General features: G+C 39.0%; 3 protein-coding genes across 5 annotated transcripts; 1 reads left to right on the plus strand and 2 right to left on the minus strand.

The window, feature by feature from the left end:
* The first annotated feature begins 811 nt into the window (after nucleotides 1–811).
* Nucleotides 812–4,469, plus strand: LOC110846222 (peptidyl-alpha-hydroxyglycine alpha-amidating lyase 2). Its single transcript, XM_022092895.2, has 9 exons — nucleotides 812–1,426; nucleotides 1,620–1,762; nucleotides 1,844–2,008; nucleotides 2,079–2,112; nucleotides 2,209–2,289; nucleotides 2,414–2,531; nucleotides 3,299–3,450; nucleotides 3,588–3,645; nucleotides 3,735–4,469. The coding sequence occupies exons 1-9, from the start codon at nucleotides 1,271–1,273 to the stop codon at nucleotides 3,989–3,991; spliced, it is 1,164 nt and encodes a 387-aa protein (XP_021948587.1). The 5' UTR covers nucleotides 812–1,270; the 3' UTR covers nucleotides 3,992–4,469.
* Nucleotides 4,470–6,547: 2,078 nt separating this feature from the next.
* On the minus strand, nucleotides 6,548–8,750 carry LOC110847332 (pancreatic lipase-related protein 2). Its single transcript, XM_022094261.2, has 7 exons — nucleotides 8,502–8,750; nucleotides 7,966–8,419; nucleotides 7,686–7,873; nucleotides 7,282–7,571; nucleotides 7,050–7,203; nucleotides 6,820–6,985; nucleotides 6,548–6,746 (listed from the first exon to the last, which is right to left on the minus strand). Exons 1-7 carry the CDS (start codon nucleotides 8,536–8,538, stop codon nucleotides 6,659–6,661), a joined length of 1,377 nt encoding a protein of 458 aa, XP_021949953.1. The 5' UTR covers nucleotides 8,539–8,750; the 3' UTR covers nucleotides 6,548–6,658.
* Nucleotides 8,751–9,181: 431 nt separating this feature from the next.
* LOC110847001 (pancreatic triacylglycerol lipase) lies at nucleotides 9,182–11,899 on the minus strand. 3 transcript variants are annotated; one of them, XM_035849338.1, is made up of 8 exons: nucleotides 11,651–11,889; nucleotides 11,440–11,587; nucleotides 10,996–11,344; nucleotides 10,875–10,926; nucleotides 10,723–10,805; nucleotides 10,503–10,644; nucleotides 10,272–10,440; nucleotides 9,182–10,094 (listed from the first exon to the last, which is right to left on the minus strand). In XM_035849338.1, exons 1-8 carry the CDS (start codon nucleotides 11,721–11,723, stop codon nucleotides 9,770–9,772), a joined length of 1,341 nt encoding a protein of 446 aa, XP_035705231.1. In that variant the 5' UTR covers nucleotides 11,724–11,889; the 3' UTR covers nucleotides 9,182–9,769. The 3 variants fall into 3 exon arrangements, with proteins under 3 accessions (XP_035705231.1, XP_035705229.1, XP_035705230.1); XM_035849336.1 differs by having other exon boundaries at nucleotides 9,182–10,440; nucleotides 11,651–11,899; XM_035849337.1 differs by having other exon boundaries at nucleotides 9,182–10,440; nucleotides 11,418–11,587; nucleotides 11,651–11,899.
* Between the last annotated feature and the right edge of the window lie 1,973 nt (nucleotides 11,900–13,872).

A 13,872-nucleotide genomic window follows, 5' to 3' on the forward strand; every position in this document is an offset into this window, starting at 1 on the left:
GAAATCTACACAAAGCAAGGAAAACTATGTCTCTTTATTTATGATACATTTTCGTAGTGGTTATATAAATATTAGTGTGGCCATTCGTAACAAACGCAGTTATTAAATCTTAAAATCTTTGGCAAATTATGCAACAGCGTATAAAGTATACCTAAAAAATATATATTTCAATAATTTCTACTAACTATGTATGCACTACTTAGGAACATTAATTAATTTAAAAGATCAGTAATCACAACATTGAATTTTTCCCTGTCCCACGACCATACATTAACTGCAACCCCCTGTGGTGGTGATCAACAATGGCATGTACAAACTTCACTTTCGAATGTTGTGTTGCATGGAGAGAGAGAAGAATGAAAGCGGATTGACGTAATCAAGTATGATCACGATCTAATTGGGCTACGCATGCATAATGTTGTCATTATAACCTTTTTTCACGTCTTTTTACACTTGTGGCAACTCTGTGCGACGCAAGCTATGCTGCACACTTGAGTTTGTGGAGAAAGCAATAGTAGCTAGCCTGCACAACAGTGGGTATAGCGAAGATTTGCTTACGTAGTCAGCGCTGGAATTGCGAATGAGGATGGATGTAAGGAAAAGCTGGGGGCGAGAGAGGGTCCCTCCATCCGAAAGTTATGGTCGTTTCCTGTAACCAAATGGTAAGTGAAATGCATAGCCAACTTTCTCCCTTTCTCTTCCACCACCAACCACCACCATGATTTCCATCCGTCCCATGCTCTTGTGTGCGAACGTGGAACGAGACCCAAGCGGATGTTCTTCTCCTTTTTCTTGGGGGAGAAACGATGGGTCCACGAGTCAGTCAAGTTTCGCATGCCAGAGAAAGCAATATATAGTCAACAGCTGTCACTAAACCTGTGGGCCACCTACGCCATTCTATTTCGGTCGCCTTCCACTCCGCCTGCTGCCTACCTTCCTTCCTTTCTTCCTTTCTCCACACTGTCAACCCTCCTCAGCCAAGCAACACATCTCAACTTTCTTTTAGTTGCTTTCACTTTGCAACAAATATTTTGTATTCGTGGTTTCCATTTAGTTCCAAAACAACCCTTAACGTTTGGGCGGTGAACATTTGGTGGTAATTTGTGTACGGGACACTACTTCAAGTGTATAAGTGCATAGTCATACTACCTGCACTTGCAATAAACTGGAATTCTAGGGTTTGCTGTTTAAAGTTGGTATTTGCTTTCACCTAGTCCAAACAGTACCACGTCAGTGCAGTATCGCGAAATCTACTTACAGTTAGTTAAGCATGACAATGGGGTTCAAACGAATTTTGTCGTCGTTGACACTGAACTACCTCGTTGCAACGTGGACCTGCAGTCTCATCTGTTCGGGAGCTTCGACGCAGTTTCAAAAGGCTGAAGAGAATGTTAAGGCTTTGCTGAAGGGACAGTTTGATGAAAAGGTAAGTTGTCCAGAATTAATGTAAATGGATACCCAGAATGTTGGTTAGTATTAGGAGTGAGTATGGTAGAGTTACTTATGAGAAGAATTTCATAGCGTAGTGATAATTGACGACATAGGTGTATCCCATTTAACCCTTTATTTACCTAACGATGTGAGAATGAAGGAAGACGTTTTTTTTAATTTTACTTAAGACTATGGGAGACATGTTTCACCCGGAGGAAGTGGAAGGGTGGCCGCTAGAAGAATATGACTTAGGCCAGATTTCCGGAGTGGATGTCGATAGGTCTGGCAACCCAATAATTTTTCACAGGGGCACAGTCATTTGGGATGCTGGGTAAATTTTAAACATTTGACAGCATTGTATAAATGACCGCAGTGGAAACCTTTTTTAATACAAAATTCTTCATAATGATAGATCATTCAATGAAACGAACCATTATCAAAGGCAAGAAGAAGGTCCTATTGAGGAAGACACGATGGTGGTTCTGGATGGGAAAACTGGTCAAATGCTTGCATCTTGGGGTGGAAATCTATTTTATATGCCTCACGGAATCACTATTGATCACAACAGTAGCATTTGGTAAGAAAAACTTTTACCCTGAATTTTCACTTTCATCCATGAATTGTATGTCATTTAAACTTTGTTGTAGGGTGACTGATGTAGCTCTTCATCAAGTATTCAAGGTACGGTTTTAATAACACTTGGTTTAACATACCTATGTAAATACGCCAGTTGCATATCTACACATGTACATAGTCATCACGCCTTATTTGTTGCAGTTCACGCCAGGTGCAGACAAACCAGAATTAACCATTGGGAAAGCATTCCAACCTGGAACAAGCAACGAGCATTTTTGCAAGGTATTTAATCTGCAGGGACATAGAATTTCAAGTGGAATTCGTGCTCGCTTGTTCATAGCAAACTATAAATCACGATATGTTGTACGTGCTCAACTAAAATGCCGTGTTATCTATTTTGCTGTAGCCAACTGATGTTGCCGTTTCGAAATCAGGAGTGTTTTTCGTGGCAGACGGTTATTGCAATTCGCGGATCATGAAGTACTCGAAGGATGGGAAATTCTTGGCCAAGTACGGAGATGAAGGTATATTTTACTGTTATTGCTTCTATTCAATCCCCCATTCTAGGTACCATTACTTTCTGACTTGGTTCAGCACCAAGGATAATTTAGGTCACGGGCTGTATGAGAATACTCGACAGGCATACTTTTATAATTAGAAATCGAGTTTCCTATGTCATACACTGTTGGTCCTCCAGGATATTTAATCGAATAGATTATAGGATTTCTTTTACAAAACTGGGGCTTTCTGAGACTTTCAGGTTGTCATTTCAGGTTCGTTTGCAAACCAAAATCTCATCTCACTGTAGCACTTTCACTGGAAAGTAATGGTAGAGAGACATACAGACTCTCAAAAGAATGAATAAATATAAATTGGAGTAGGAACCCACTCTTTCCTTTCTACAAAATCTTGGTGGAGTTAGCTTTGGCTCAGTCCGTGGCTGGTGCTGGTTGTTAACTTTATGTCCAACTCTGAAATTGAGTACCGTTTACTCAGCCGTGCAGAGAACTGAGAAGCAGCTTACTTAAGAATTGATGGAACCAACCAACATCGACTTTATCTCGCCCTCCTCCTGGACGAGAAAATGTATTTCAAGCCGTGGTGGCGTATGTCTTGGATGGAGGTTAATTTTATTGCGCTCTCTGCCACCAAATTCTGCTCTGTTACATGCAGTTCCCATTGTCTATCCTGCTTTCTCTCAAAAACGGAGAAAGAGAGGGACGGCAGAGAGGTTTTGTTCTAATGACTTTCTCAAACAACCCAACCAACAAATTTTCCAATTTTTTTACAGGTTGGATTTGGATGGAGGGGAAAGGGTCTGCCCTGGCCATTCCACACAGCCTGGCTTTGATTGAGGATGAAGTGCTCTGCATTGCTGATCGAGAACACCGGAGAATCCTCTGCATTAATGCCGGACTTCAAAATCCACAGCAGTTTGGACAGGTATGGAATGGATTAGACAAAAATATTGACACAAGCCATGATATGATTTCGTTATATTATGGTACACCCGAATGCATGACTTGCTTCACTATCTGAAGCAGATATTATTATTCTACTAATTTTTTCCCTGTTCTTAGATTGTTTCCGTCACGAATGGTGTTGATGTTGGCAGAGTTTTCGGGATCACATATGCTAGTGAGTTGTCCCACTATTCATTCTAGTCACGTTTCAGAGTAATTTAATTATTAAGCCAGCATGAATGAGATTCGTTTTATTTTACGCAGAAGGGAGATTGTATGCCGTGAATGGGGCGGGGTCCTCTCCTGCACAAACACAAGGGTTGACACTGGACTGGAAAACGTCGCAAGTTGTGGACACATGGACCTCTGGCCGATCCTTCATTTCGCCCCATGACATTGCCGTCTCTCCCAACGGTGAAGCCATCTTTATCAGCGAGATTGGGCCCAACAGACTCACAAAGTTTGTCGTCACCCCCACAGCACTTTCCTCCCTCTACGACAACAGCGTGTACGAACAGTGAAGTTCATTTATAATTTTCTTATGTTCCTTTTCCCTTGTAAGTGTTTACGACTTTTCAAAAATACTCCTCCTTCATCAGATTCTGACATGTAAATGAAACATGGCATACAAATTCAAATTAAACCCAGTCACTATTCGATTCAATTGCTGAAATAATTACAATAATCCATCCGTACCTGCCCCCATATGTTACACGATCAATATATTTCTTAATGTTATCTGTTATTCATCCTTATATCAACCAATTTCGTATCTACTCATGTATATGCATACAGGTGTAATGTATGTAAACGTGTTTATAAACAAAATTATGAGTTTAAAATTATTTTAACGAAATTAGGTTGTAGCGTTTCGAAAATGTCCGGATTCAACATTGAAACTAATCAATTCTTATGTCCACTAATATGTTACAATAAAGATTTATGTTTGCAATTTTAAATGTTGAAATGACTACATAAATAAATACCACCACCAACCAACACGAGGAAATTAATGCATTGTCATTCATTTCAATGAAGGTCTTTCAGAAGTTGACAATGAAGCATAATGCATATTGTACTGCACATATTAGAATCAAATGTTAATCATGTCCTGTGATTCATAAGGCTTTCGAGACTTTGGATTTATTAGTAATAAAAAATTATTATTACACAACTCGTTGAAAAAACATTATCTAATATTAAGGTATATTAAGGTATGTCTCAAAAGTAGGGAATGCATAGCATAAAAATTATTTGAAAGTTTGTAATAAAGCTGGAAATATGCAGTTAGTTGGATCAGTGACTCTGTGCTCCTGGGTGATTTTCCTGTTAGCTTTCAAAGCAATTCAAGGCTACAACGTTTCGGAAAACGGAACATTAGTATTCAGTGCACCTAATGCCCTGGCTACACTACTGTCGTAAATTTTTTCAGAGTTAACTCTAGAGTTTAACGCTGAAATAAAAACTCCAGCTACATTGCATTTTGTACCGTTGTAATTTTCAGGGTACCAAATCTCAGAGTTATTTCTCAGAGGTGGGACTTTTAAAAACTTACCATCTAAAAAATAATAATTTAGTTTAAAATAAAAGCGTCGAGAAAGAGTTGACGACCAACTTTCGACATGGATTTAACAATAATTAGCTCGTCAATTTTTCATACTTGGAATTATTTGCGACTCCATTGATTTAAATTTTCTTATAAATTAAATGAAGACTAAGAATTTATGTTTGGAAAAATAAGTGGACTCTCGTCAGTAAATAAGAAATCCCGCTTAAAATTTCAATGTTTAACACTGAAGTAGCACATTGGTATAGCTAGAGTTCGTAGTAAAACTCTGAACTCTAGAGTTTTACTAGTGAAATTTTACTAGTAAAACTCTAGAGTAAACTCTGAATTGGTTGCAAGTTACACATGTAGCTGGCCTTATGCATTTTCCCATATTATCAGTAAACTCTAGAATATTACGACAGTAGTGTAGCCAGGGCATAAGCCCGACAACGTCACAAAATTTGTTCCCGTTGGAGTTGTAATGGACGACTTTGATATAAGGATCCCTCCAGGCAACGACGAAGACGAAGTCCTGCTCGTACAAAAGACAGGGACGTTGAGAAACCAGGAGTAGAAGACGACCTAAAACTGAGTCTGCCAAAATAGGTATGTAGAAGGTAGAGAAAGCTCAATGCATACTTGTCTCTTGATCTCAATGAACATTTCTGATTTTTTAGGAAATAACAAGAAAACGAATTTTAGTATAAGGACACTCTGTTGTACGATGGACAGTAGCAATAATAAAGTAACTTAATAGATTGTCAGACATTTTTAACTGTGGTAGAACTACGTTGTTAAATAGCTACGTGTTATGCCTTTACACTTACATAACATTAATCAATTTTGTACACATGTATATTGTAATCTATCTTGTATGTATATGAAAATATTTTTCAATTATCAAGAAAGTTAAATTTCATGAAAATGACTTTGTTTTTATAAATGGTTTTGGTTTCTGCTGAGGACTAACACATGCACAAACTCAATTTTTATCACATTATCAAATACTCGTCAACATGGGATGAAAGTTTGGAAGTTGGTATTCCTTTCGAGTCCCGCTGCGGTGATAAGAAGGAATTAGACAACTATGAGGAAGCATTGGGTTCAACCGTGAGTCGTAATAATAAGATGATGAGTCCCACGTGCCATGCAGAACAATTCGTCCCAACCCTGTACACCTGCTGCTGAACACATGCAAAACTAAGTTTTGAGAAAGATGTTCCCATAAACCCGATATCGTAACTCGATGTCCACAAGAACTTTCTCTACCAGACTTTACTTATGGAAACTTTCACGTTCACCGGATCACTTTCACAGGATGGGAAAGTGGGATGCTTTGCGATCCCAGGGAAATGTGAGACTGCTGTTTGATTTCACCTCACGTAGGCCGATTTGCTTTCATTTCTCTCCTCTTTGAATAATCATTGGCCTAAAAAATAGGTAAAAAAATCCCCCCTGACGAAGACATCATGATAATACCCTTCTACTATATCATCCCCAATAGTTTGTAATAAATAATTGTAAACACTTGTAGGTAAAAATGTTGTTATATTTATGTATACATCATTTCAACAATTTTGGTTAATTGAAGTCTTTCAGAAAGTAAGTAAAATTAACGTCACGCTCAAAAAGCGATTCATCATCCAAAGAGATTATTGTTATAATAAGTTGTGAACGAAGGATTTTGAGTTTGAGGAACTACAGCAAGTTGGAAGACACCATGCGTCCTGATAATAAAAACAAAATTTACACACGCATTTAAGGAGTTAAATGAAATAATTTTGTTCATGCACAACTCACGTGGTTAAGATTTCTCCCAAGAATCTCATCGTTTCACGGCTGTGACAGCTGCAGTGTCCAGCCTTGTAGTTGTCAAACGATGAGCATTGGCACATTGGATACATGTCGGGGTACTTGAGGGAGTTGGTGAAATATCTCACTCCACGGCCTAACTGGCAGTAGCCCACTGCAAACAAATACTTTTATGAAAATTTCTTTGAAACATGATTTGCACGTCAACCACCACTTACAACTGTATCTTCTGACATTCAAATTATTATTTTCCCCAGGACATCCAAGTCCCCTTTCTGCAACGCTGGGATACACATCTACGTCGCCCATAGGAGCAACTAGGCCGAATTGTGGACCGTGGAAGAAAAATCTCTTCCCATTAACGTGGATTACCTATATGTATGCAAAAACCAGGAAATCTAAGCTCTTGAAGGTCTCTCATAAATATTATGTAATTCAGGACATGCTCACTTGTACAAACAGGGCGTCATCTTTTCCAAGCTTAAACTCTGGAGGACTTCCAACGACTGTAACCTTTGGAGATGGTTCAAGAGCCGTGATCTGCCCCAATTTTCCATCCAACAGTCGTCCACTCATCCCAACCACATGACACCCGTAGGACCTGGCAATTATGTGGATTGATCTAAGAGGAACCTCAGCCTCGGTGGCGAGAAAGGTAAGGAATTCGGTGAGTCGTTTAGCAGCGAAAATGGGAATAGACGAAGGGAGGAGAGTTTGCAATGGGAAGGATGAAAAGTCGGCTAGGTATTTAAAATAAACATTTGGATTACTACTCATTGCATTTTTTGTTATAATTATTTTGTAAGGGTGTCAAACTTTGAATGATATTAATAAAAACTACCCGATAAACTCACCCACAATTAGATTCACGTTCGAGACAGTCAAATAAGTCTCTTTCATCACATTAACCCATTCTCCTGCGGCATCCACGTCCGTGAACCCGTGAAAAATTAATTTCGTCTCCAGACTGGGCGAAAAGTGGCTTTCGTTGATGGTGGAAGGATGGTGAATCTTTAATTCCTGACTTACCACATGGTTCTTCCTGAAATTATCATTGAGAGCGTGAAAGTGGAGCCGTATGGAAATGCTTAGCTGCATGAATAATAAATAAGGGAACCAAAACCATCCTCCAACCTTGTAAACAAATAAAATTTGACTCGAGCTTCCACATCCAGCGTGTTCCCTGCATTCATCTCTTCTAAACCAAAGTTGTTCTGCCCAAAATTCTTTACGGGTTCGGGTCGGACGCTTGGCACGTTCAGACGGGAAGGCATCCAAATTTTGGGGATGTTAGATAATGGTCTTCTGATACGATTTCCAATGTCCATGATATCGTCATCATTAGCACCACCTGCATAACTTCCACTTTGGGGGAATCGATTTGGAGAATAGTTTAAGATGGTGGGAACAAAGTAGTTGGAAGACTCCGGAAGTGCGTTTTTGTTTCCAATTTGATATTGGGTGTTGTGTGTGAGCGGGTTTTCAGAGTTGTTGCAGGATACAATGGAGATCACGGGAGGCGACGACGACGAGGGAGATTCTGGAATAGAAGATCCCATGAAACTGGACAGGATGCTTCCAGCACTGCCTAGAACATATTTAATGCAAACAATGTTGGTTAATTGCATGCAGTTCGTTCTTGCTATGCTACAGGTAAAAATTTCGCTAACCATGCAGTAAAAATGTAACCAGGGCTAAACACTTCATGGTTCGTTTTAAAGACGAATGTATGCCTACAAGTGTCCCTTGTCTGTGTCTTGAGAGTTCAAAACCGAAACTGAATCATTAAACATTAAAGCAACAGCTTTTTCTGATACTAGAAACCAGCCAGGTGCCACCGCACTTGTTTCCGCTTTCTCGTCAACCGTGATATTTTGCCAAGTTGGTGGAGTATGTTCTCGCATCTTTTTGCGGTACTAACTAAGTATATAATCTGACATACCACCATTGAGGCATGTCCACTACAATAGTTGATGTGCTAAATCAGTGCCAAGATTTGCGAAAAAACTCATCCTCTGGCTAAGGAGTGTGTTCTTTTCTTGGTGCACAACAAACGTGTTCATCTTCCGCTTGCTTACACCGGCAAAAAATGCGAGCATATATATTTATGTATGTAACGTCGGTCAGTTTACTACGTGATCCTGCCCTGCATTACTGGGCAGGAATTCAATATGATGGGATAATGTTGATTGAGTGGATCATTCACCTGACCAAAGTTGTTTCTGTTGAAGAAGCACAACTTCCATACCTCTGGGCACTTCCGCAGCAACGTCTCTCTTATTCCTCTCTCCCACACACAAGTTTACTGTGCAAAAATATGCGTGCAAAAAATACATATGCAAGTTAGAAGTGCCATTGTTTAAATTTGTAGTTTATTGCCCAGAAGTTTAGTGACTCATGCGAATGAAAAGTTGAGAGTTATTTTGAACATTAGGTGTGCATACATATTGCGTTTCAAAGTAGACAATAATTAAGTAAGATTAGATATTGTCGTTGGCCGTTATCCGTCATTTTATCGGACGTTATATAAATTCAACTCAATTCCTCATTGCATAGTTATCGTCATTTACAATGTGCAATGTACATATCAAAGGTAATTTAAGCGTAATTAAACAGAACAATAACATTCATATTCTATAGGCGACCTTCATTCTTTAAACTTAATCCTAAGTAAATAAATAACGGTGGGCATTCTCTGCATTTCATAACACAATACATAGTTTGAGACTCAGAAGGAAATGCATGCGGGTCATTTGCAAAATCCAGTTGCATAATAATTGACCAGAATAATAAAAAATAAACAAACAGTTATGCACGCCGGTCTCAATCTCACCCAGAAAATAGTTTTATAACAGGAGTAACATTAGTTTCGCGTGCCGAATTTATAAGCAAAATGATGCACGGATCTGATGGCCGAATCTCACTCGGTCCGCTTTGTCTATTCCTTAATTGGTGCTAATTTATGCTCAATTAATTGAGCAGAATTTATTGTATTGTTGAGCACAAACGCAATGCTCATTGTAACAATATCGTTATTTGGATAGCTTTTACTGTTATACGAATCCTTAAATTCCAGTCTTGTCACGATACCCTCGCGTTGAATTCTAATTGTACCCGGGCGAACGTTAACTTGCTCAGTATCGTTTAAAGTGGCTATAAATTCCTCTTCCGGCGGAGTGTAATTAGGGAGCGTAATATTCAATTGGATTCCATGGCCGAACAAGGGCTTGGGTCTGGTGAACAGTTGGTAAATTCCCCTCGTCCTAGCACAAAGAGCCTCAGTTATTTGTGTCGTTTGCCAGAAAATGAAAAGAAATCTCGTGAAATTATGTCGTAACAAGAGGCTATGGTAGCAGTAAGACAGAAAGCAGTGGAAACAGAGAGAGTGAAAGAGAGAAAGAGAGAGAAAGCACAATAAAAAAAAGAGTATGTATATGTACGCGTTGTGAGATAGATGTTCTCCCATAAAGGACGTTTCTTCTTGAGAACAGGGACAAAGCCCGGTTACATATTCATCAAATGAATCGCAGCGGCATGCTGGGAATGCTAATGGAGAAAATATCGATTCCGTAAAGTACTTTACGCCTCGTCCGTGACTGCACCACAAGCCTGTCAAAAAATGAACTAATGAAGGCCTTCCGTGTCGATGATGAAATTTGAATTGAACGTACTTTCATAAACGAGAGCTTGACCAGCTGGACATCCAATTTGAACGCCTGCAGCTTCTCCATTCGGATAAAAATCGAGATGACCCAACGGATCAGGCAGACCGAAGAACCCCCACGTAGAAGGGTAACCTCCATTTACATGAATCTATATGTGTATTACATATATACAATTTACAGTAAAAAAAAGTTGGTAATAATTATGCAATATTTGTGAGGCACCTACAATATCCACAAATTTCGCGTCACGTTTATCAAGTCGGAGTTCATTGGGGATGTATTTGAATGTGGGCCCAGCAGGATCAATTCCTAATGATGATTATGCTTAACCAGTGTGACAAACTTAGCACATATGTACAAATAAATATGCATACGTACCGGTGACTCTCCCGATTCTACCATTTAGTCGGTGCCCTGCCATTCCAGCAATCTGACACGATTTGATGGTCAAGTTTTTAGATAAAATAATAAACCATGATTTGTGATAATTCTTACGAACATGAGCGCCCCACGACCAGCCAACGATGTGTAGAGGGTCCAATTGCATTCCTTGTTTCTCCAGAAAAATGATCATTTCTGCCACTCTCTCACCAACCAGCTCAGGTCTGGCACTGAAGAATAGAAACCAGGACGCGTAAATGGCATAGTCGACAACAATGTAGTTGATGTCTGCAAAACGGAGGTAAGCATCCCGCATGAAAATCAACCAGTCTCCTATTTGAACCTCAGATGCCCCATCAGCCCAGCCGTGAATAATAATCTTGGTCAGTTTGTTGGGGTTGAAATTGCTACTTTTGATGGAGTCAACATCATTGTACTTCAATTCGTGTGCCAGGTTCGGATTCTTTCTGAAAAGGACCAATTGAAGTATAAGTGAGAAGTAGTAGAGTATCATTCCAGATGTATGTATGTGGTACATACATATTTACATATGTACGTATACCTGGTCCATAAGTAGAATTTGACGCCATTTTTCTTATTCAGCCAACCAAATAAGTTATCTCGAGTTATTTTTGATGGTTTTGCTTGAATTGGGTCCTTCATAAGTTTGTAGTATACTTTATTCTTTTGACCGTATTCACGATAGGGGCCTGTACAAATTCAATTCGGATTTACAGCCAGAGTAGTAACACACTCAGGATTAGGTAAGTTACCGTAATGTCCATATTGACAAAAATACGATCCAAACAAGCTTAAAATTATTAACACCGAGATTTGAGAAGCCATATCGCTTGCCTAAGATGAGTATCAGTTGACAGCAACTGCAGAAATGCTTATAGTTTGATTCCATGCATACAAAAACTGCTAAATAAATCTGTATCACAGGCATTGTGAAGTGACACAAGTAACTGTCCATCGTACATAATATGAATTTTACAAGCGTCAGTGTTCGATTTCATAATAATCTTCCACATATCCAGAAAGCTTTCCTGATTTACATCGCGCGATACAAAGATTACGAGTACACCAATAGTAGATAATAAATGTATGTACATCTGTATGCACATATACGTAGATGCCCAGAATTAAAGAAAAAATATCCAATCTGCCTTGAAACAAGTACAGAAGTAATTATCGAGGTGGGCAATGTATCGTATCGTTATAAAAATGCACTGAATGAACTTGAATTCTGTTTCTGCCATCAAATAATTTTGTAGAAAGATCAAATACTCATTTCGCATTATTGTAAAGTGTGATATTCATGCGTATAATGTGTATTGATGCCGTTGGCATGCATGCATTTATATGTAATGTTACAAGTCTTCATCTCGCACATTGTGAGAATAACAGCACACCGCATTAAGCACTAAAATGACGACAGGTTGAGAGAATATGGAAGTAAATTTCATTATCAGTAGGTTAAGGCAAAGGTAATGTCTCGCCTTATTATTATTAAATACATATGTATGTATGAGACACAGCTTTGAGGACAGCAAGTCGTCTTGCGATGAGCCGTCATCTACATACAAAATAATATTTCGCTTATTTGTGCATACTATATAAGGCTAATTACAATAATTTATCATTGAATTTAAGGATTGGCCCTATATTTTACCTACAACTACATTGACCCAATTTCATAACATGAGCTAGGTCTTCCTGAATTAAAATAATATGCATTGCCTCATTTTTAGCCCGAGTCAGGGCTTATGGAACCATCATGTCCGTCCGTCCGTCCGTCCGTCTTACGATAACTCTCGTTAAACTCATCCTATCGACTTGAAATTTGGTACACATGTAGTATGGGGCAAATGAGGAGTTAAGTTCGAAGATGGGCGAAATCGGTCAAGTGGTTGACCAGTGGGGGTCATATAGGTGGGTGGGGTATTATGCATCAAAATTTCAAAATCGTCATAGAAGGCAGAAATTTGGCACTGAGGTTGCTAATGGTGTCTAACGAAAGAATATGAATTCAAGTTGGAAAACATTTCATGTTGAGGGACCCAGGGGGGTGACCCACACTGATTTGCCAAAATCGTCATATTGAGTTGAAATTTGGTAGACAGGTTGCGTACGAGTTTTAAGGAACAACATGAAATGAAATTGGTCAAATTTTTATCTGGAGGGACCCGAGGGGGTGACCCATACCGATTTTTGAAAATCGTCTAATCGAGCTGAAATTTGGTATAGAGGTTGTTTATGGGTTTTAATGAAAAAACATGAAACGAAATTAGTAAAATTTATGTCTGAAGGGACCCGAGGGGGTGACCCATACCTATTTTTGAAAGTCTTTTAATCGAGCTGAAATTTGCCATTGATATTTCTATTAGCTCCTAATGAAATTATGTTAAGTGAAATTAGTAAAATTTTTATGTTGTATGTGGAGCGACCCTAGGGGGTGGCCCATACCGATTTTTAGAAATTGTCTTAAAAAGATGAAATTCGGTACGGTGATACTAAATGGTTTCGTATGGAAGTATATGAAGTTAAAAGCGAACAAAGTGGAACCAGAGTAGCCTAGAGGGTGACCCATACCGTTTCAAAAAATTTGTTATATTAAAAGTTGGTAGCTGATATTCGGGAAATTGGTCATACTTGTGTACTAAAGTGAAGGTGCGATGCCATAACGACCGAATTACTATTTTTAAGTACCCAGTAGGGTCACCCCCACTTGTCTGGAAAACGGGCGTAGACGACTTAAAGTTGGCGTGATCCTGCAGGGTTAGATCAGCTTAATAAATGTGAAGCAAATTTTAAGATTTTTTTGGCAGGAGGACACAGGGGGGTTTTGGAATTGGTTAAAGAATTGCAATTTTGCATGTTTGATTATGGGAAAATTTTTGACGATTGCGAATTAGTAATTAGCAATCGTCAAAAATGACTACTAATAGTAGTTGGTACCGGTCACTTGACAAACATTTATAAGTGGACTCTG

The sequence above is a fragment of the Folsomia candida genome, unplaced genomic scaffold (assembly GCF_002217175.1).
Source record: "Folsomia candida strain VU population unplaced genomic scaffold, ASM221717v1 Fcan01_Sc003, whole genome shotgun sequence".
In the NCBI taxonomy this organism is placed as follows: domain Eukaryota; kingdom Metazoa; phylum Arthropoda; class Collembola; order Entomobryomorpha; family Isotomidae; genus Folsomia; species Folsomia candida.

Coding starts and splice junctions, on each gene's coding strand:
- LOC110846222 (XM_022092895.2), top strand. CDS start 1,271: ATGACAATGGGGTTCAAACGAATTTTGTCGTCGTTGACACTGAACTAC. Junction 3,451..3,587: donor ATCCACAGCAGTTTGGACAG/GTATGGAATGGA, acceptor CCCTGTTCTTAG/ATTGTTTCCGTCACGAATGG. Junction 3,646..3,734: donor TTTCGGGATCACATATGCTA/GTGAGTTGTCCC, acceptor TATTTTACGCAG/AAGGGAGATTGTATGCCGTG.
- LOC110847332 (XM_022094261.2), bottom strand. CDS start 8,538: ATGAAGTGTTTAGCCCTGGTTACATTTTTACTGCATG. Junction 7,874..7,965: donor AAATTTTATTTGTTTACAAG/GTTGGAGGATGG, acceptor TGATAATTTCAG/GAAGAACCATGTGGTAAGTC. Junction 6,986..7,049: donor GAATGTCAGAAGATACAGTT/GTAAGTGGTGGT, acceptor ATTTGTTTGCAG/TGGGCTACTGCCAGTTAGGC.
- LOC110847001 (XM_035849336.1), bottom strand. CDS start 11,723: ATGGCTTCTCAAATCTCGGTGTTAATAATTTTAAGCTTGTTTGGATCG. Junction 11,345..11,439: donor AAATTCTACTTATGGACCAG/GTATACGTACAT, acceptor GGTCCTTTTCAG/AAAGAATCCGAACCTGGCAC. Junction 10,645..10,722: donor ACGCGAAATTTGTGGATATT/GTAGGTGCCTCA, acceptor ATACACATATAG/ATTCATGTAAATGGAGGTTA.